General features: G+C 33.5%; 1 protein-coding gene across 1 annotated transcript in view; it reads left to right on the top strand.

Moving 5' to 3' along the window:
* The window catches only part of LOC105292466 (transmembrane protease serine 11F), a 59,509-nt gene extending 54,969 nt beyond the window's left edge, over nucleotides 1-4,540 (top strand). The window contains exons 8-9 of the mRNA XM_011360682.1: nucleotides 1,469-1,611; nucleotides 4,382-4,540. Coding sequence (XP_011358984.1) covers nucleotides 1,469-1,611; nucleotides 4,382-4,540 — 302 coding nt within the window. The remainder of the gene's footprint in view (nucleotides 1-1,468; nucleotides 1,612-4,381) is intronic.
* Nucleotides 4,541-21,877: the final 17,337 nt, after the last annotated feature.

Raw genomic sequence — 21,877 nt, 5'->3', positions numbered from 1 at the left:
AAATAAATGAATAAATAAATAAATAAATAAGAACATATGGGTTTAAAGATGGGGTTGAATAAAGTTGAGAAGAAAAACTCTGCATATCAAAAAAAATAAGTTAAAGGAATCAGGTCCTTACTCTTGAGGATTTCACAATTAATTGAAGTAGTGTTGAGAAAAGGAAAGGCTATTATAGAAGAAAAAAACAGTTTTAGGTGCTATGAAAAGGTTCAAAATGGTATGGAAGTAGAAGGGAGTGTAATTGCATATTGTACATTTCCCATATGTAAACACTCCTGATTAACATGTACTTCAAACCACAATCTTATGATAGTCTTTTTTTTTGTCAAAATTCTTCCCTGTTTTAATTAGCATTTATAATAATCATAAACATGAAAGTGTTTTGTGAATGTTTTGAGAATTTCAATTTTGATTAGTTAATAGAATCCATATTTCTTCCTCTGTCCCACTTAATATGAGGTTTAAAAGACATCAGTTCTAAAATTTTATAACTGCAGACCAGAACTTAAGATTTCTAGTTACTAGTTTATTTCCTTTAAAGAGAGAGTTGGATTGAATGTTTTAAAATGGGAAATAAAGCAATAGTTAAAGTTCTATCAAGGATATCCAGAATAAACTAGGAGACCAATGCTAATGTATCATAAGCTGACTTTTTTTTGGACTGAATTCTATTACATGTAAGATTTCTCAAATGCTCTATGCATCACCAACTTGACTTTGTAAGAGGTTGTTATAAGGCTCCTTTAGTGCTCCCTTGCCTTACAGCTAGCTTAGGGATACTCACTGATAGTTTTAATCAGGAGCCCTAAACTACTTCCTTTCCTTCACATATTCAATTGTGCAGTATTCTCTCCCCCTAATTCCTGGCCCTACTCTGTGCTGGCTTCAGATTGCTAGCATATATTAGGCGTTTGTTCCATTTCCCATGCTTTAAGACACCCTTAAATAACACACTACAGCAGGGAATAGAGCAAATGGCTCTGTGCAGCTCATAGCCTGGTTTCTACTTGAATAGCTTTTGGAAAATTGGTCAATTTCCCCAAGCCTCAATTTCCTTATATGAAAAAATATGCCAGTCGGACAAGGTCAGTGTAATGGACCTTTTCATGAAAAAAAAAGTACACACACACATACATATACAAACACACACACACACATATATATATATATATGTTGCATGTATTTTTTTGGGGGGGGGGCAGGAGGATATCCGTACATGTACTTTTAAGGGTTCGAATAGTTTTCAAAGATCCACAAATATGACATAATATCGGGGCATATATGTTTATGGTTCCTTGCATGTAGACATTTATGATGCAGAAAATAAAATCAGGCAACAAAATAATAAAATAATATTGTGCTTTTGCTCCTAGGAGTATACCATTTATGTGTCTTCCATGTTTTAGTTACAATTGTATTTGAAGAACCCATTTTTTTGTCTTATTTTATTTTGTGTATGTAATAGGACCTACACAAAATAAACTTCGGCAAGCCAGGGTGGAAACCATAAGCACTGATGTATGTAACAGAAAAGATGTGTATGATGGCCTGATAACTTCAGGAATGTTATGTGCAGGATTCATGGAAGGAAAAGTAGACGCATGTAAAGTAAGTCTAAAGTCAAGGTCAAAACATTAAAAGGAAAGTTTTCATTAGCTGTTTCTAAGTTTGGCGTATATTTCACTTGGAAGCAAAAAAGAATGGCCTCCATTTCACCAAGGACTCAGTTTATTTGATAATTATAATAACAAAAATTATTATATTGAATGTTTACTATGTGCCAAGTGCTATGCACTTTTTATTTATTATTTTATTTGCTATATTGAAATCAAAACAGTATTATAATTATCTGTTTTACAAATTAGAAAATTAACATCTGTTGCTCCTATTTCTGGTTCACACAATTACTCTTATGGTCTATTGTTATTTTCTTAAACAAAATTGAAAACAAAAGACAAAGAAGCCTCTCCACTGAAGACCATTTTATTCAGCTCTGTCGTCATCTCTCGTGTATCTTTTTTCATCCCTACCTTCGAGTCTCTCCCTTCTTGTCCTTCTCATTCTATGATTTTGACACTAAAACAATTTTCTTCTTCATCTCAAGCCCTGCAATATTAACACTAACCCATTTGAATGCTGAATTCTTAGTTCCTAGATCCTCTAATCTCCAGTGATCCTCACCCCTCCTCAGCCACCTATTCTAGGCACACACCTTGAGCCTTGTCAACTCTTTTAAGTTAGGAAAAAAAGGAAACACAAGTAACACTTTTTTGACCCATAATGCCTCCAGTTAGCACCCTATCTTCTCTTTATCATCAAATATTTGGAAAAATGTTTGTATCCATTGTCTCAATTTTCTCAACCCCTACTAACATCTCAAACCACTTCTATATGGTTCCTACCCTATCACTTCATGAAAAAAGCATTTCCTGAGATTTTTCAATGACCCACCAATGACCTCCAACAAATGATTTTTGATCTTAATTTTTTTAACCTCTTAACAGCATTTAACAATGTTTACGCTCTTGCCTGAAATATTGTTTTTCCTGGCTTGTAATAATTTTCCTCATACGTCTCTGTCTGCTTCCTCTCCATCTCCTTTTCAGGATCATTCTCTTAATCCCAGACATTAAATTTTGATCTAGCCTGTGTCTGTTCCTCTTTTTTCTCTATACTTTATCCCTAGAGGATCTAATTCTCTTCCATAGCTTCAATTATCATCTTTTTTGCAGATGGTAATTATCTGCAGTATAAATTCACAAATTTATACTTTTAGCCCCAATCACCCCTTTCATCTCCAGACATATATTCTACTCTACTTGGATATTTCGACAGCATCTCATTTAAAATGTTGCACCTGATTCTGCTCTTATTTCCCTCTTCACCTGATCTTCTTCCTATGTTTTATATCTCTGTGAATATCATGCCCTTTTTATTCTGTTAAACTAGCCAGAAGACTAAAAGCTATTCTAACTTTCTCTCCTTATCCCTTATCTAATTGATGACCTAATTGAATGGTTTTACCTCCTTAAATGTCTCTTGATCATCTCTCTCCGTCTCTACCTTTCTCTCTATATATCTTTCCTACCTTCACCTCCTTTTCTCAACTGCCTCAGCCACTTTAGCCATCTACCATATCTTCTTGTATTCACTCTATGCTCCTTTAGTCTAGGATGGTTTCTAACCAGATGTAATCTGATCATGTCAATGTCAATACCCTCTTTAAAACACTTCAGTGGCTAACCCTCATTTTTATCTTAAGATTAAAAAAAAAAAAACAACTACTCAAAATGATGCAAAGGGCTCCACTTGAACTAGTCTCTTCCTTCTTGTATATCCCCATCGCATACCATTTGCTCCCTTATTGTCTTTTCTTCAGCCTCTTTTTTCTCTAAAGGCCCTTGAATGTGCCAGTCATGCTATTCCTTCTACCTAGAACATGTTTTATCTACATTTTCCTTTTCATGGTTAACTCTTCTTCCTTTAGATATCAAATTGATTATATCTCATCAGGGGAAACTTTCCTGGCCTTCCTGACCAGTCAAATTACCATACTGTACATTTCTATAGCACTTATCACAGTCAAATTTTGCATTAATTGGTGGGTTTATTTAACATTGGTTTTTTTAACCTAAACTTTAAGTTCTATGGGCATATGGACCATTCACTTTTGGTCATTATGATATTCTCAATGTCCATCAAAATGCTTGGACATACAGTAGAAATTCAATAAATAGTTCACAAAAAAATAAAGAATGTGGAAGAGGCACAGAGAGGTTAAGTTCTTACCCTAGGTCACACAATTAGTATTTAATAGAGCTGGGCCTGAAACTTGGCAATTCAACTACTGAGATGATACTTTTAACCTCTATGTTTATATCTGTTTATTTAGTTAATCTTCCATGTTCCAAAAAAAATTTCAGGGGGCTTATATAAAATTCAGCAAGCAAACATAAATTGAGTTAGGTGAGTAAAAGAAGACCAAGAATAGGTCCATAAAACATAAGGTAACAATATTCAGAAGAGATCATTGAAAATTTTCACCTACGCACAAATACTAACCTCATACTTTATATACATGCTTACCAAATGATGCATAAATATCTAATCAAACCAGCAAAAAAATTCAAGAATGCTGAACCAGAAATAATGTAACTATTTAATATGGATGTTAGTCTTTCTAAAAAACAATGCACTTTAAAGTTTAGCACAAAATTTTAACTCAGTTGAGAGAAACATTACATAATTGATATCTAGCCTAGTTGCATGTTCTATGTATCGATTTCCTATTTTTCTGTGCAAGAGATGATTGAAATGACCTTCCTACCAAATTAAATTAGAGTTAAAATTTTTAAATATGTTTTTATTTTTTCTCCAGGGTGATTCTGGTGGACCTCTGGTTTATGATAATCATGACATCTGGTACCTTGTTGGTATAGTAAGTTGGGGACAATCATGTGCTCTTCCCAAAAAACCTGGGGTCTACACGAGAGTGACTCAGTATCGAGACTGGATTGCTTCAAAGACTGGTATCTAGTGGGAATTGTTTATGAATTATATTTGTGGCACATGGAGCTAAAAACTTCTACATATTGTATATTATTTATATTCATGTGGTTTGGATCAGTGCTTTTGCTGGATGTCAAGAAATTCTTTAAACTCAGACCAATCTAATATTTGAGGTGGCCTTTGTGACTAAACTCTCTTTCTACCCTGAGGGAAGAAGACACAGCAAATGACAGGTAACACTGATTCCTCACTCACAAGGGAAACTGTTTGTGATACTTAATAATAAAATGAATATTTATAAATGGTTTTCCCCAATGGAAGATGGGGAACATCATTTTCCACAGGATATGAAGAGCTTCCAGAGCTGCTGAAAATCTTACCTCATATACTACCTGAAGCACTTGAGATTCTTCTAGCAAAAAATCAAACAATAGTCTTCCCTGAGGATTCAGGACTTCAATATTCTAGCACAAATGACTGGACACATTCAATGGCTAGAATGGAGAAGCATGAGATTTGCAATATAACTTGAACTCTAACCTGGGTTTATAAATAATAACGGAGCATTATTATTAACTACAAGAATTGCCATTTAAAAGATGTTTAAATGTATCTGAACTTGCAGTTAATATTGCTTTAAATACACAAGCACTAGTTTCAGGCTGCACGTCGTATTGTTAATAGGCATTTCTGACTTATTCTGAACAGCATCATTAGTTGGTGTTAGGCCAGAAATGACAATGAAAAAGAGACTCTTGGGAGCATTTTCCCTTAGTTAAAAAGAAAATAGAAAGAACTGATGGGACCTAGGCCAGCAGAGTTGGTTGCAAATGATTAGTAACAGGACGAACACTCTAGATTTCTGGTAGAATAAGCTATCCAATTGTTTATTTAGAAATATCTACATTAATACATGGCAACTGGTGCTTTCATAAGTTTTCAGCTTCTGACAGTTCAGATGTCTATCAAAATGTCAGGTTGGGAGAGTTGATTTGCATAAAGCACTAAGGACAGTGCCTGACACATATCATGCACTATATAAGTGTTTGCTATAATGGGTAGGAATGTCTCTGTGAGTTTTAAGATAAATTAACTTAATTTGTCGTTTTAAGATAAATTAACTTAATTTGTCAAGTTAGTTAATGACTTTGGGGCTTAAAACTGCACAAAATCTAGTGGTGGAGGGTACAGGCTTTGGAATCAGGCTGCCCAAGCTTGAACATTGGCTGTGCCACATATGAGCTATTTGACCTTGAGCAGGTTTCTTAACACCACTGTGCATTAACTCTTTCATCTCTACAATGGGAATAAAAATAGTACCTACCTCATATGGTTGTTATGAGGATTAAATGCATTCATGCAAATAAAGCTCTTGGAACAGTGTCTGCATACAGCAGGCTGTCAACATCGACTAGCTACTATTAATTATTATTTGTGTGCTTTGGACTCGATAATAATATTCTTTTTAAAAAATGTTCCCTGTTTCTTTAAAGTCATGTAATTAATTTCAGAATACTTCAAATTACACTGTAAAAAGTTTAGGTGAACCACTAGATTTTCAAAATCACTTTTTATGTCTCATTAATATATTTTGAATTATGTCTGCTTGTAGACATGTAGCTATAAAATGTGTAGCCATCTGGCCTCAGAGTTGTGACTGGAAATGCAACTGTATTCATCTCCAGGCCTCTGATGTGAGACTTCAAGTGCTAGATTTCTTGTTCTGATTTATCAGAGAAGAAAATTAGGCTCCCCGTTTCTTTAATGATAGAAAGTTTTGTTACTTTCCATGTATGTGTTTATATGTAATATATGTAAACAATATAAGTATAACTAAAAAAGCTCCTAGTTATTATTTATATCTCAGTATTAAGATTTAAACAGAAAAGGGTCATCCATATATACTTTTCTTTTTTAAAAAGTCACTATATTTCCGAGTTGATGACTACTAATAATAAGAAAAAGCAGAGTGAAAACATAAATCTTTAAACTTCTTTTCATCGGCAGAGAAACATCCAAAGCTTTCTGGAGAATATGTAGCATATTTAATTTGTATTTGATTGACAATAGACCTTTTTTATACTAAAGATAAACACAGCCTTTGCTTGAAACAGGAAAAGAAATCTGCCTACAAAAAAAAAGTTATTTTCTACTATATAAGTTCTATAGCAATGGATATGTGCTTTTGTGTAATTATATTTATATTTTAGAAAACTGTGATAACTTTTTGCATATAAGTGTCTGTGAAACTATATATACTGATTTAAATGATTCCATGCTTAATTTAATTAGATTCAATGACATTTTTACACAAATGAGAGGAATATATCCAAAAGGCCAGAAGTCAATCTAAGAAATGGAAAAGTGGATTTTTAATACAGAATTTATATGTATTACTTCTAGTTTGGTGATGTCTAACCTATTGCGTTGTGTTATAGGAATCATGCAATAGCGTTTCCTCAGGTTTTCCATCTACCAAATGGGACATTGAGTCATCTCCTTCATGGCATTGTTGTGAAGCTTTCTTATTGAATAATAAAGTTGAAAAGTTAAAGAATGTTTAAAACCTGCTCAAAAGAGTGCAAAGTTTATTATTGTAAAGGTTTGTCAGTACAGATGATGCTGAAAATGCATTAAGATTGTAAAGAAGTTTTTTTTACAGTGTTAGCTTTTTTATTTATCAATAGTATTGCCTTGTGAATTTTGCAAATATATTGTGGTTAAAAAAAAAAAAAAACCTGAGCTTTGCCTCTTATGCTGTGAATGCTATAATAATAGTCACATCTTTTCATAGAAAAACAAAAAACAAAAAACAAAACCAAAAAACAAAAAACCCTCTTCTGTTTGTCTGATTCATTGTTTTAAAAGACAGGTCAATTCCAGCAGCTTACAGTAAACTCTACAGTACATAATCCCTGTGGGGTCTTGATGGAATTTTGGGTGCCCTGACAACTAAGGTGGTCATTTTTAATGCTAGAACAAGATTGGACCCAAATTTTTGCAAATGCTTAATTATCTCCTCTCAGTGAAATCTTCATGATTCAACAACAATAAGAACAAAAATATATTCATAGGAAACTCCCCTTTGGCTGAATAAGGTCATCGCTTATGAGAAGTATTCTATAGTCTTCACCATAGAGCCAAAAATGGCCATAGACATGGCATAAAAAAAAAAAAGAAATTAAGAGTCTTTGACCTATAGGGTAAAGACAAAATCCATTTTCTTGATGTACAAAAATTTCATGATGATCCTCTTCTTATTCCCATTTTAATCTCCCACCTTGGGTTCTTCACTTTTGCCATTCTTCATTTTAGTTTTTTAAAAAGTACCTTTAGTGCTTTAAACACACTGTGACATTGCATGCACAAATGAATTCTATTGCACAGAAGCTCTTCCATCCTTATCACTTCAGCAAGTTTGCTTTCTCAAACTGTGCCAACTGGCCATATCTCCAAAGTATGCAAGTGTTGAATTTTCACTAAAATCTATTAATATTATTAAACATTAGTTTAAAGGTAGAAAACAATACTTTCTTTTAGTATTGTGGTAGGTAGAATTCTGCTTCTCACTGTGAATATGATGAGATATCATACCCATGATTATGTTACATTACATGGCAAAAAGAATTTTGTAGATATCATTAAGGTTACTAATTAATTGACTTTGAGTTCATCAGAGGAGATTTTCCAGGTAGATCTAATCTAATCCTTTAGAAATAGAGTCCTTTAGAAGTAGAGAGTTTTCTCTTTCTGGTAGCAGAAAAGTCAAAGAGAATCTAAGTGTGAGAAGATGCACTATTGGCTTGAAGATGAAGGTGACCATGTATCGAGAAATGCAGGTAGCCTCCAGAAACTGAGGGCAACCCAGGCTGACAGGCAGCAAAGAAACAGGGACCTTAGTCTTTCTGGAAGGAACTTAATTCTGCCAGCAGCCCGAATGAGTTGGGAGGTGATTCTCCATCACAACCTCCAGATAGGAACCCAGCGGAGCCCACACCTTGCTTTCAGCCTTTGAGACATTGTAAGCAGAGAAGAGAGGTGAGTTCTCCTGGACTTCCACTTACAGAATAAAAATACATATTAAATGACAAGTTTTTTAAGTGGCTAAGTTTGTAGTAATTTGCTAAATGTTAATAGAAAATTAATAAAAATATGGATCTTTATTTATTAGCTAATTTGAATCTTTTTTCATATGTCCATTTATTAATTATAATTATCATGTGTTCCTGTTTGCCAAAAAACATTTTTCAAAACAAAAGAGAGATTGAAAATATGAATATGAATGTTGATTGTCAAATATACTAAAAGAAAGACTCAGTAAGTATTGAATGTCAAAGTGTTTTCACAGATGCTGGTAAGAGCATTTATTCAAAGACACCACAGTTTCTGGCCTCAAATCTTTCACTCTCTAACAGGAGAAATGGGTCTTTAAACCTGAAAATAAGCAAATCTAAAACTAGATGCCCACTTAAAGGGAAAGTATGTATTAAGTGTTGTTCAGGTAGTGTGAGAGCTGAGAAATTAAAGGAAAAGATCCTGAAGGAGTTATCTTTAGAGTATACAGATGGAGTCTGATTCAATAACTTGAATCTTACAGTGAGGTGGAGAATTGAGAGCTGTACTATAAAGAAATGATATTTTAGGCATGTGGGCAAAAATGCATTGGGAAAAAAGATTATATCAACAGAAAAGAAAACTCAAAGTCAAAGAAGGTAGACACCACGATAGCTACAAAGGAGAGCACATGGAGAGGAGACCATCAGCAGGAGAAGCCCTTTAAAATGGTAATGGGTGCAAATACATTTTCATTTGCTCACCTTAAAACTGGATTCCTCTTCAGAGTAGACACAAATGAGTTATTGGGTTAGATATAATGAGTACATGTACCATTGCACTAAGAAAAGCAAGTCAAGGGCTATCAAATGCTTTATGAAAACTTCTGATCTTGTTTCACTCTTGCCTCTGAAAGAGATGAATGACATGGCCTGAAGACCAGACTTGTATTGACTCAGAATGAAGAGTGCTGCCTCTTGAAAGAGAAATACTAAATCATTCAAAGCGTTCAAGGTGTTGCTTAGGTTTTGAACATGACATTGTTTCTTACTTAATTAGCCAGAACCAGGAAATTTTTCCTGCAATAAAGACTATTAAAGTGATTCTTCACCTCCAACCATACTATTGGTTAAAGTTAATCCATCCCAACTTGTCAAACTAGTTTACCTTAAATCCTTAAGCATTCTTTAGTCAGTTTACAAGTCTGAAAAAATGCCCAGGATGCTACTCATTTGATGAGAATTCACAAAGCAGCACGGAGGTGAAGGAGTTTGCATGGTCAACAGCGTATGATGTATCAGTAAGTTTAAATTTATTTCACATTTGAAAAGATTCATTTTAAGTTGTGGTTTCCATTTCAGACAATTATTCTGAATTTCGAATTTAGTAGTTTTTTTTCCCTACTGTTCTTGGGTAAAATCATAACATAGTAATGTTAATACTTTTTATTTCAGGAAACTATGCTAACAATTCTATATTTAGGATTTGAAAAGTTTAACAGGTTGGATTTTAATTGAAAAGGTTAACGTGAAAATGACATAATCACAGAGAAGGAAGAAAAACAGAGAGCCTGAGGCAGAATTCTGTAAATTTATAGGAATGGAAGAATGGAGCAAGGAAGAAAGTGTTTTCTAATTTATACTTTGAAAATAGAGGAAATACACAAGTTGTATAAGAAGTATGATATTTCAACCCCCATTCTGAAATTGATAAATATATTTAAAATTCAAAAAAATGAATCTGAATTTTAATGTCCTTTGAAAACTTCTTTGCCTTTTAAAATAAAATTTAAAAAACAATATAAGAACAATTTGTACATAAGAATATAAAAGTGAGAAGCAAATAAATAATCTTAAGATTTTTGTTGTTTAATAGATTTAGAAGGAAGTCTAAAGAAAACAAATGAGAGAAAAATAGAATGACATAAAGGTAAAGAAAAATGACATAAAGGTAGGAAAAATAGACTGAAATAAAAATCTGGGGAAAGTGAAAGACTTACATCTGGTAATACACCAACAAACCATTTAGGCCTCTCTATTTTTATTACTTTCCACTTTCAAGAACAATTTTTCAAAATTGTTCCCCCTGGGTCCAAAATTCTTGAAAATTTTTTGATTCCACTCCACATCAAGATAAAAGAGTAGGACTACTTTATAACTTTTTGCTTTGATTTTTCTTGGCTTTGTGACTCAGAATAATACCAAGAGGTGAGAGTGGAGGGATAGGTGAAGAAGTGTTGAGGAGCTATTTCTACTCTTCCCTTTGATAATCTGTGCCTCAGTGTAATTAAGTCTCAGAGGGTTTTATCCATTTAAAAAATAAATAAATAAAACTTTATTAGTTTTTGTCACCTGTAAGTAATGTGAATGAAATATACTTTATTATTTGTTGTTGTACATGCCAGTACCTAGTAGAATGCCTGACACAGGTATATTATTTGAACTATTTAATTGTTTTTCGAATTTATTTGGGACCAACTAATTTTCAATAACTCATCACCTACTGGTTATTTCAATCTCCATGTCACTTAACTGGATTTCATACAACTTTTACTTTTTTAATTTTATTATTTTTACTTTTCTAGTAAACCACTCTGTATTTAGATACCATGATGTAAATAGATATAAAAGCATTTATAATATTTAGTCCTTGTTTTTTTTTTCTAAAATAAACAACTGTGAAATAGATTCCTTGGATTATCACATTCCTGTAATGAGGTTCTGAATAATTTTACATTTCTCTTTGCCTCACAAAGAAATATTAGTGTCTCTTTTTTGAGATGTAATTGACATTTTAACATTATGTTAGGTTCAGGTATACAACATAATAATTCATTATTTTTATATAGTGCAAAATGGTCACAACAGAAAGTCTAGTTAACATCTGTCACCATACATAGTTTCATTTTTTTTCTTGTGATGAGAACTTTTAAAATCTACTGTCTTAGCAACTTTCAAATATACAACAGAGTGTGAACTATAGTTGCCATGCTTTATAATACATCTCCATGACATTTCTTTCCATAGTTACAATTTTTTTCTTGTGATGAGAACTTTTAAGATCTACTCTCCTAACAATTTTCATATATACAATACAGTATTAACTATAGTCACCATGCTGTACACTTCACCCCCATGACATTTCTTTCACAACTGGAATTTTGTACCTGTTGACCACCTTCATCCATTTTGCCCCACCCCACCGGCTCTGGCAACCTCCTGGAGTCTTTTTTCATGCAATAACACCCATTAGTGAATTTTAAGTTATTTCTTACATTTGCTGTTAAAATCAAGTTTTGGTTTTATAATAAGCATAAAAGAACTCCGTCAAGTGAAAACATAAATATAAAAAAACATGGCCTAATGATTTTAATTTGGAAACCAAAGTTGTCATAAAAATGAGAGGGTCCCCTCATCCCCTGTAATAGTGTCTTGGACTCTAGTAGATCAGCACTAGCAATGTAGGACTAGGACAAAATACAAAAAAATGAAAAGACAGCCCCTAAACTGAGTAAGAGTAATCAGTATCACTGATATGGTATAATTCCAAGTTTAAAAATGCAATTTAAGCTTTATCAGAACATATACACATATATTATACATATATATATAGATTCATATTTTATCATATTTCTTTAAAATAAGACAACAAGATATGAACATATCTGTTTTATATGTGGTTAAATATTTTTACAAAAAAATTTTATGATAGATTGTCTTTTATTTAAATATCTATTTTTTTCAATCTTGGTAAAACCATAACACTGTTATAATAAACATACTTCTGGCTTATTTTTACACACATTGAAATTGTTTCCTCGGGATTAAATATCTTTTGCACTTTCTCTGGAATGTCATCCCATAGTTAGCAAACTACGTCCTAACTTTTTTTACTGAATATTCTCTATATTCCTAGAAAATTCAAATATAGTTGTTTTTGGCCTTCAGGGCATTTTTCACAGCCCTTTCAAGTAAGGATTTATTATTAAAGATTTAGGCTTTGCTTCTTACTCCCTAATGCCACCTCAGACCATTACTCTCCACATTCTCATAAACTGCCTTGTTCCTTTGAGGCTCATGCAATTCTGCTCCCCACCTTCTTTCCTTTCTCATCACTGTCCTATGGACTGATGATTATGCCCTGATTTATTAAAGACTAACACTTCTTTCCCTATCTCTTTATGTAGTCCAAGTCCTATGTTTACCCTAGGTAGCATCAGTGCTCATGTGGTTATTTTCAACATCTCATTCATTTATTTCTTTGATCTTCTCATCTCTATAATCTTTTCTTCAAATGTTATTTTCATGTCCACACCTTAGACTTTGTCATAACTTAGAATTAGTCTCTCTGAATCATAACTCTGTACAACTATCACTATGCTAACCTTCCTTCTTACAGTCTTAGCTATTTAGCTACTTCTAATACATGAGATTTTTTTAATTCATTGGCTCTTCTAATCAATGAATTTTTCATATACCTCAGTTGCCACCCCACCAAACACTCAATGCACGTGCGTGCACACACACACATCTTTATTTCTCTTGTGATCCATAAGTTCATTATTTTAACAAATTTCTTAATGATGTCTTAAACTACACTAAATTCTCTTATTTTATATTTCTTTCATGATTCAGACCTGGATAAATTTTAGAGAGAATATAACTCTCTGAACAATGGCTCACTTATGCTCAGACCACTGAAGAATGCTACAGAAAATCTTACAAATGTTCAGGAAGTGCCAGTTCATCTGAGCCCTCAAAATTGACCCATCATTCCTACGATATCACTGCAATTTGCTGCTATGACTATTTTCAACTACTCTAGCCTCCTCAAAGTTCCAATTTTTACCACCAGCCCTTCCAGGTTTCAACAACTTTAGAGAGAAAAAGTGATTCATCAATTAAATGAGAATTTCTTCAACTTCCTGTCGTGGAACCAACAAACCTACCTCTATATCCATTCATGCTTTTTAGAGGATGCCTACACTTTTTCCAAATTCTCCAACCTATTAGATTGAACCATATGAAAATGTCAATATATCACCACTTTTGACATACATTTTTCATATGTGTAAACCCAATAGTTTAGAATCCATGACCCTTCAAGTATGCTCTCAATGAAATTCTCCCAACCTCAGGATCTCCACTGGCTAGTTTATATTGCTGCAAGTGTACTCAAAACTGTCCCATTCACAAGAAAAGAAATCCTCTATCAATTCCATATGCCTTGATAACGTATTTCTTTTTTTCCATCTATAATAAAATTCATTTAAAAAAAATCCATTTTCTCATCTCCTCACTTCCAATTTTTCCTCAAACCCACATTTGGTTTGTTTAATATTTGGTTTATAATTCCAGTACTCTGTTTCTTTGTCTGTTACGATCACCAATGACTCGCTATTGCTTAATCCAATGGGTACTGTAAATTTTTATATTTGATTTCTCATCAGCATTTAACACTGTGTATCAAGCTCTCCTTGAATATAAAATATCCTTTTATCCTTTGTTATCATATCACACTTATTTTCCTTCGTATTTCCTCCTTATCTTCTTCAGCATTTGCAAGGATTCCTCATTTTTGCCCATATCTTAAATGTTAGTCTGCTTCAGGATTTTTCTCTGAATCTTCCCTCTTTTTATTATTTTAATAAAAATATGTTTTTGAGCATCTGCCATATTCTAGGTTCTAAAAATACAATGATGAATCTCACACAGGTCCTAGAATTTATAAATGGTAAAGGAAAATTGTTAGAGTAAAAGAAATGCACGTTTAATGGCTTTCTATTTGAATTATCATTTTTCGTATTTGTAATATATAACTTACAGTTTGCCACTTGACTTATTTTTGAAGTATTTTTTGTTATTCCTTTTTTTATTAAAATTATTGTGGTGACATTGGTTAATACCATCAAATAGGTTTCAAGTGTACAATTCAATAATACACCATATGTCTATTGCATTGTGTGTTCACCACCAAAAGTTATATTACCTTCCATTAACAAATATTTGACCTCTTTACCCCTATCTACAACTCCCTGCACCCCTTCCCTCTGGTAACCATTAATCCACTGTCTGTGTCCATGAGTCTTTGTTTGTTTGTCATATTTGTTTGTTGCTTTCTGTTTCATATCCCACATATGAGTGAAACCGTATGGTTCTCAATGTTTTCTGTTTGACTTATTTCACTTAGCACGATAATCTCAAGATCCATCCATGCTGTTGCAAATGGCAGTATTTCATCTCTTCTTATGGCTGAGTAATATTCCATCGTGTATATGTACCACATCTTCTTTAGCCAATCATCTATCGATAGACGCTTCAGTTGTTTCTATGTCTTGGCCACTGTGAACAATGCTGCAATGAACAAAGGGATGTATATATCTTTGCAGATAAATGCTTTCAAGTTTTTTTGTGTGTAAATACCCAGAAGAGGGATCGCTGGGTCAAATGGTAATTCTATTCTAGCTTTTTGAGGAACCTCCATACTGTTTCCCATAGTGGCTGTACCACTTTGCATTTCCATCAATAGTGTATAAGGGTTCCTTTTTCCCCCCACAACCTGTCCAACACGTTATTATTTGTCCTGTTGATGATAGCCATTCTAACAGGTGTGAGGTGTATCCCCTTGCGGTTTTGATTTACATTTCCCTAATAGCTAGTGAGGTTCAGCATCCTTTCATATCTTTGCTGGCCATTTATATGCCTTCTTGGGAGAAGTATCTGTTTGGGTCCTCTGCCCATTTATTAATTGGATTTTTTTTTTATTGTTGAGTTGTATGAATTCTTTATATATTTTGGATATTAGGCCTTTATTGGAGGCTTGTTTGAAAATATATTTTTCCATTCGGATGATTGCCTCTTATTTTTGAAACTTTGATAAACAGAAGATTTGATGCTATCATTAGGTTTTTCCACTCCTTTTTTTTTCAAAGTAGTCCAATTATTTAGTGTTTCCTTTGATGATTTCTGCCTTTATATTCAGTTTTAGAAAGTGAAAATCTCATTTATAAACATGATGGTAAAGAGTGAAAATAAACCAAGATCATATGGAACTGATTTTTCTAATATCTTGGCTCAAAAAACTTTACAAGCAAAGGCAATAAAACAGCAAAAATATACATAACTTATACAAAAAGGTAATTTTTAGGAGAGTTCTCCTCATGTGGCATTTAGTAGTATATGATTTTTTTTTAAGTTTTTTTTTGGCTAATGTTGACATAATACAATACTTAAATGTCCCTATAGTAATAAGTAATGTGCAATAATTATTTTATTCTATAGACTTACAAAAGAGTAGTTTGTAGACTGAAATTACTGTTATTTAATTCATACACAATTAATCTTGTTTCACAAATTCATGGCACAGGTTATTATTTTATTTTTCTGGTTTATTAGTAATCTAAAAGTAAATTTCTTCCAAATTTCCTAGGTATTGACATATTACTCATCAGAATGCAATTGTGATCCTCAATTTGGGTAAATAAATCAGACAGAGAATTTCAGGCTCATACACAGGGGTCATAGTGAGTAAATATTAAGAATATTTCTTATGCCAACCAAGAATCTAAATAACAATAAGATGAGCTCAATGTTATTTCATTTCAACAACAACAGCAAAAAGATATTTAATTACTACAAAGAACAAGACTTATAACTGGGCACATGGTAGAGGAATAAGGAAAACATGGTCTCTGATAAGCGGAAGAAAGAGAGAACAAAAACTAGTAATAAATACAATGTAATTCAGAGTTGAATAAATGTTAAGCCCAAGTATAATCAGTACACTTTAGCATTTAGACCAGTCCTCATGTCATTGGTGATATGTGAGATAACTTTAGGTAGAATTTATTTTAATGTATATGAAAGAAAATAAAACTACTATGTCAAACTCAATATTTGATGGATATTATTGCTTAGAGAATGGCTATATTAAAAATGAGACTATTTTTTAAAATAAATAAAAATGAGTCTATTTTAAAAAATTAAGGAAATTGATTTAGAAGTATTAATTCTTATAGCAAAATTGTAATGACTGCACCTAAAAACAAAACAAAAACAAAACAAAACTATAACAACTCAAAGCAAGAACAATTTTAAGCAAGACAGAAAATGAAAACTGTAAATAAGCACTTAAAGAAGAGTACGTTTTTCACAAGTAGGAAAATAGGAGAGAGCAATTCTAGACTAAGATTATTAAACTAACAATGCAGACAGAGTACCTCCTTAGTTAACATAATAGGTGTTTTGTTTTGTTTTTGACTAAGTTGAAACTACAAGTTACAAGCCCTTTTTAATAGAAAAAATGATCATTTATGAGTTTATTTTGGAAGGTACTTATATGCTACAGCAGTCACAAAAATATGTCACAAACAAGGAAGGGAGAATTCTAGGAATAATTTTATTTTTAAATTTTTTAAAATTTAAAATTATTAAATTTCATTGTTATTATTGTTTTTTATAATTACTATAATTAAATATTGTTTTGATAGTAGCTATATGATTCTGTCAATTCTTTCAAGTTTACACAAATGTAGCTCACTATAATTCTTGCAATTCAAACTCTAATACCGATTCTCTGGCAAAATATTCATGTCTCCTCTAAAAATTTTCCAGCTTACAAAAAACTAATAAATTACCATTTAGATTACTAAAATGTTTCCATTACAGAATAAATAGCAGTTTAGAGCAAATGCCATGGAAGAAGCACTGGATTTGAGGCCAGAAAACCTGACTTTGAGTTAAGATTCCTCTAGTTAATATATATGTGTCATTAAACCAGACTAAAGTCCTGTTTTTACCTCTGAACTGACATTTGAAATAAACACCATGAAAACTACAAAAGATTATAAATGTAAAAGGTTATTATTTCTAATGGACTGAATGGAGGTACTAATGAGAAGAGGGTATAGTACATCAAAGTAGGATTTTTTTAAATTGAATTTATTGGGGTGACATTTTTCAAAAAAATTATGTAGATTTCAAGTTTATGATTCAGTAATATATCATCTGTATATTGCATTGTGTGTTCACCACCCAAAGCCAGATTAAAGTAGGATCATGACCCTTGTGCCAGGAGCACCTATGTAACAAATGACCAAGTGACTTTCTAAAGAATTATTATACTTTGATTTGGATTCCTACCCAGGTTTCTGAAAACAAAACTTATAGAATGATTTATTGTGTCCCCCTTATTGTGTTCCCCTTTGGTGAGGAATTAACTCTCCTCACCAAAGGACTTCAAGTCTCTCCAAAAGGAATAATCATTTTCTGGCCACCACCGCTTTATGTGGTGCCCTGAAGGTCACAGCCCAGACAGCCAGTGACCTCACCAGCTTGATACTTATACACCATGTGATGCAGGCATGCCTCTCCTGCATGGTCTACTGGGCAGCTCCACTGTAAGGCTTTGGTTCCCAAGGTATGAGACGCTCTCAACTGTTGCCATGTACTACTTTTATGAGTCTTGGGGCTCTTCCAGACCCCTGGATCTTGGTTGAAAATTAAGTTATTTCTTAGTACAATTCTTATCTCATATTCTCTTCAGTTAAATATCATTGTCTCTACAGAAAACAGAGCAATGTCAGTTCAATGAATTAACCAGAATTTATTGCCTACTTTGGGCCAAGTACTGCGTTAAATGTTACTGTCGAAACAAAAAGAAAGGCAGGGAATATGGACACTGAAATAAGATATAAATAAAGCACAATGAGGGTAGAAGATGGGTTAATGGGAACTTGTGAATGCTCTCCTCTGATCGTTTCTATTTTCTCAGTGAAATGGAATCAAGGCAATCAGATGAGGGTAAGAATGAAGGAGGAGGTATTAGAGATTTGAGAAGAGAATGTATAAAATAATTGTCTACTTCTCACTAGGGGAAAGAGACAGTAACTTAATTAGTATAATGGCCAGGAGGCACTGATGGCCAACTTAAAGTTAATGGTCCAGTATTTAAAATAAGATTCATCAGCATTGCTGAGCAATTTTTTCCAGCCACATTTGTATAAATACAAAGTATCTAGAAAGCTGCATTTAACCAGATTTGGAGTTTTACTATGTGATTATGACAAAGTGAGAGAGAATTATAGGACTGAGGGTCTGTGCCAGGGAATGAGTATAATGAAAGATCATGTGATTTATGCTAAGAGAGTAATGCCAACATAAAGGTGATGGGAGATATTGAAATGATGATAAAATCAGTGGATCATAAGTACTAGTGGGATTGAAGTCAGGGTACAAAGGCGGTGAGCTGGAAAGATGAGTGGTGATAGTTGAAGAGTTGGACGAATAAATTTAGATTATGAAGAAATTGAAGCTTTTGGTAATGACGATGTACAGGGCACCAGTATGAGAGTGGGCAGCTGAAATAGGGAGAAGGACAAAGTCATTGGCACAAATAACCAGTACAGAAAATAGAACATGACCAATACAACAAAATAGATAGTAACAAAGCAGTATAGGAAACTTGAAGGGAAGTGCTAACTGGCATGAGATAGCTGTGAAAGGCACTGGCCTTAAAAGAGGGAGAGGGAATTAGAGCAGCACATTGAAATGTTTCTAGAAATGGAAATGCCAGCAGCTGGGAAAAGGTTAGGAAAATAGAGAAATGGAAGACATATTAGGTAGAGGAAATGCTGTAAGCAAAACAGGAGTGGGTGGATGTAAGGAATAGAATGGCACATGTGATGGCAAGTATATATATTAAGAGCCCAAAAGTAATTAAATGTAGCAAATAAAAGACCCTTCTTTTAAAAATGTAAATTATATAATTTCTTTCCCATATCTGAAGCTGTCCAGTGGGTTCCTATAACCCATAGAATTAATAACATCTTGTCATGGCCTTCAGGGGTCCCATGATTTGGACCTTGCCTGGCCCTCTGGCTTAACCTTCTCTGCTCTTTCCTGGACCCACCATCATCTAGCCACACTGCCCTTATCTCTTTCAGGAACTCAATAAGCTACTCCTGTTCCAGCTCTAGGAACTTGCATGGTTGTTCTCTCCTAGTTTTTCTAAAAGGTGTTTCTTCACAATTAATCTCTCAGCTCAATGGCTTCTCTTCAGGAATGAGTCCCTGCTACCCATGCTAGCCTTTGGTCACTCTCTATTCATTAATATGTTAATGAGTGAAACTTATTCTCTGGCTTATTTTCAGTTTTTTTCCACTAGCCTGTGAACCCCACGAGAGCAGGAACTTGTCTGTTTTGTTCACCACAGTTTTTCTAGCAACAGAATTATTTTTCAGCACATAATGGAATCTCTATAAATATTATTAATATCAATGAATGAATGAATGAATACTACACTAAAGAATTTATAGTCTACGTAATGATAAATATCTGAGGCTTTTTACATAAAAGAATTGCATTATCATAATTGTATATTTAGAAGATAATTCTGGCAATAACATTGTAGAATGTATTTGAGGGGAAATTATCTGGCGATAAAGAGATCTATTAATGGCTATTGTGATTGTCCAGATTAAAACACATTGAATGCCTGAGGTAGTATGATTAGGTGATGGACTTGTGAAGAGAGAGATACTGTATGATTTGAAGTTTCAGAGAATGAGTTACCTGGAATATTGTGAATAATTTTATTCTAACTTTTGTTTTTTTAAAATGTAGTAAGGGTAAATAATGCATTAGTAATAAGCAGGAAAAGATACCAATAAAACTGAAGCAATATTGGCCAAAGTAGGTGGGAAGTACTGTTCTGGACAATCACCTTATCTTCAATAGCGCAGGTCAATGGCATACACATTCTTTTTGGTTCTCATGGGTTTTAATTACCTCAACACTCTAAAGTTTCTTTCAAGGAACAGCTTCTTATGAAATTTCACCATGTAAATTTGCATTAATGAGCAGACATTTGAAGAGTAGCATTCTCTGACCTTGATTGTTTCCTTTTGAACTCTTAATAACTAAAGCACCAGTTATTTTAATCATGTTTTACTAATGACATCAGTTAACTTTTTATTTATGAAACATTATGTCTTTCTTATTTGCATAACATGGCATTATAGAAACAAGATACATAGCTTCTCAGAATATAAAAGGAAGCACAAATGTTCATTTAATCTTTTGTATAACTTTGAGTATTCCTACTCACATCACGGATTTTACGAAAGTCTCATCATATCTGGTCAGCATTGCTAAGCCACTATTATTATGAATAATACCACCACCACCTCCTGATGTTTTAACAACAAAAACTTTCTTTCAGAGTTCTATTTTCCCTAGGCAAAGGATTAAAACCCTAGCTATGTGATTCACCACTCTTGCCATGTCTTAAATTGTCCCATACATTATTGTTATCCGGTAATCTTTTCCCCATGGATGCTCCAAAATGTGCTCACCACCTGACGCCTTCTCTTGAACCCTGTGATTATTCTTGAAGGCTCTGATTGTTCCCTATTCCCTAAGCTTGGAATCTTTTAATTTACTGGAACTCTCTCTTTGGAGATTATCAGGATTTTGCTAAGCTCCTAAACTGCTTCCCAATCTGTGTGTAGTTTGTGCCCAGTGTTGCCACTCAGGTTCCAAGGTCCTGGGCATAAGTCCCCATCTCTTTCTTTCAAGAGCAGTATATCTATCATGTAGCAGACACTTTCCATCAGCTCATTCCACTCCATTTATGTATTCTGTGGTATGCTTTCTCTGTTGCTTTGCAAAATAAAAATACTAAAATAACTCAAATTCCTAAGTCCTTACCATGTTTTAGTTATTGTTCTAAGTGCTCTTACATATATTAACTCATTTAGTCTGTACAAGAATGTACAACACACACAAAGTGGATATTACTCTCATTTTATAGATAAGAAAGTTGGGACACAAAGAAGATGAATGACTGACAAGGTCCTATAGTGGGGGAGCTGGAGTAGGAACTCAGATTGGCTGGCAGCAGAACCCACATCCTTAATCGCTTTACTAAATATCCTCTTTCGAAGACCCCGAGCACTTCAAATCATGTGGCTGCTGCTGTGACAGAAATTTTTTTATTCCTCATCTTTCAATCACTGCGTGACAACATTTGGTTATATAAAGCAAATTAAAAAGCTACAGGAAAAATAACAGACATCAGGAGAGCTATCTAAGGGGAAAGGAACTGAAGATGTGCCTTGGTAAAACATCATAACATTGAAATAAAATGTCTGACATTGAAAAGAGCAAGAAGAGTTCATATTATTCTGTTGAGGTTTTGTTTACGTACCTCCACATGAGACAGTGTGGATAATGAGCAACTCAGAATTTAGGAGGCCAGTGCCTTATTCATTAGGCCATGGGGACAGACTCAACTCGAAATTTAAACAAAGATA

Source organism: Pteropus vampyrus, unplaced genomic scaffold, assembly GCF_000151845.1.
Source record: "Pteropus vampyrus isolate Shadow unplaced genomic scaffold, Pvam_2.0 Scaffold57, whole genome shotgun sequence".
Taxonomy (NCBI): Eukaryota; Metazoa; Chordata; class Mammalia; order Chiroptera; family Pteropodidae; genus Pteropus; species Pteropus vampyrus.
Note: the sequence above shows the minus strand (reverse complement) of the source record. Positions and strands in the feature narration are given on the sequence as shown.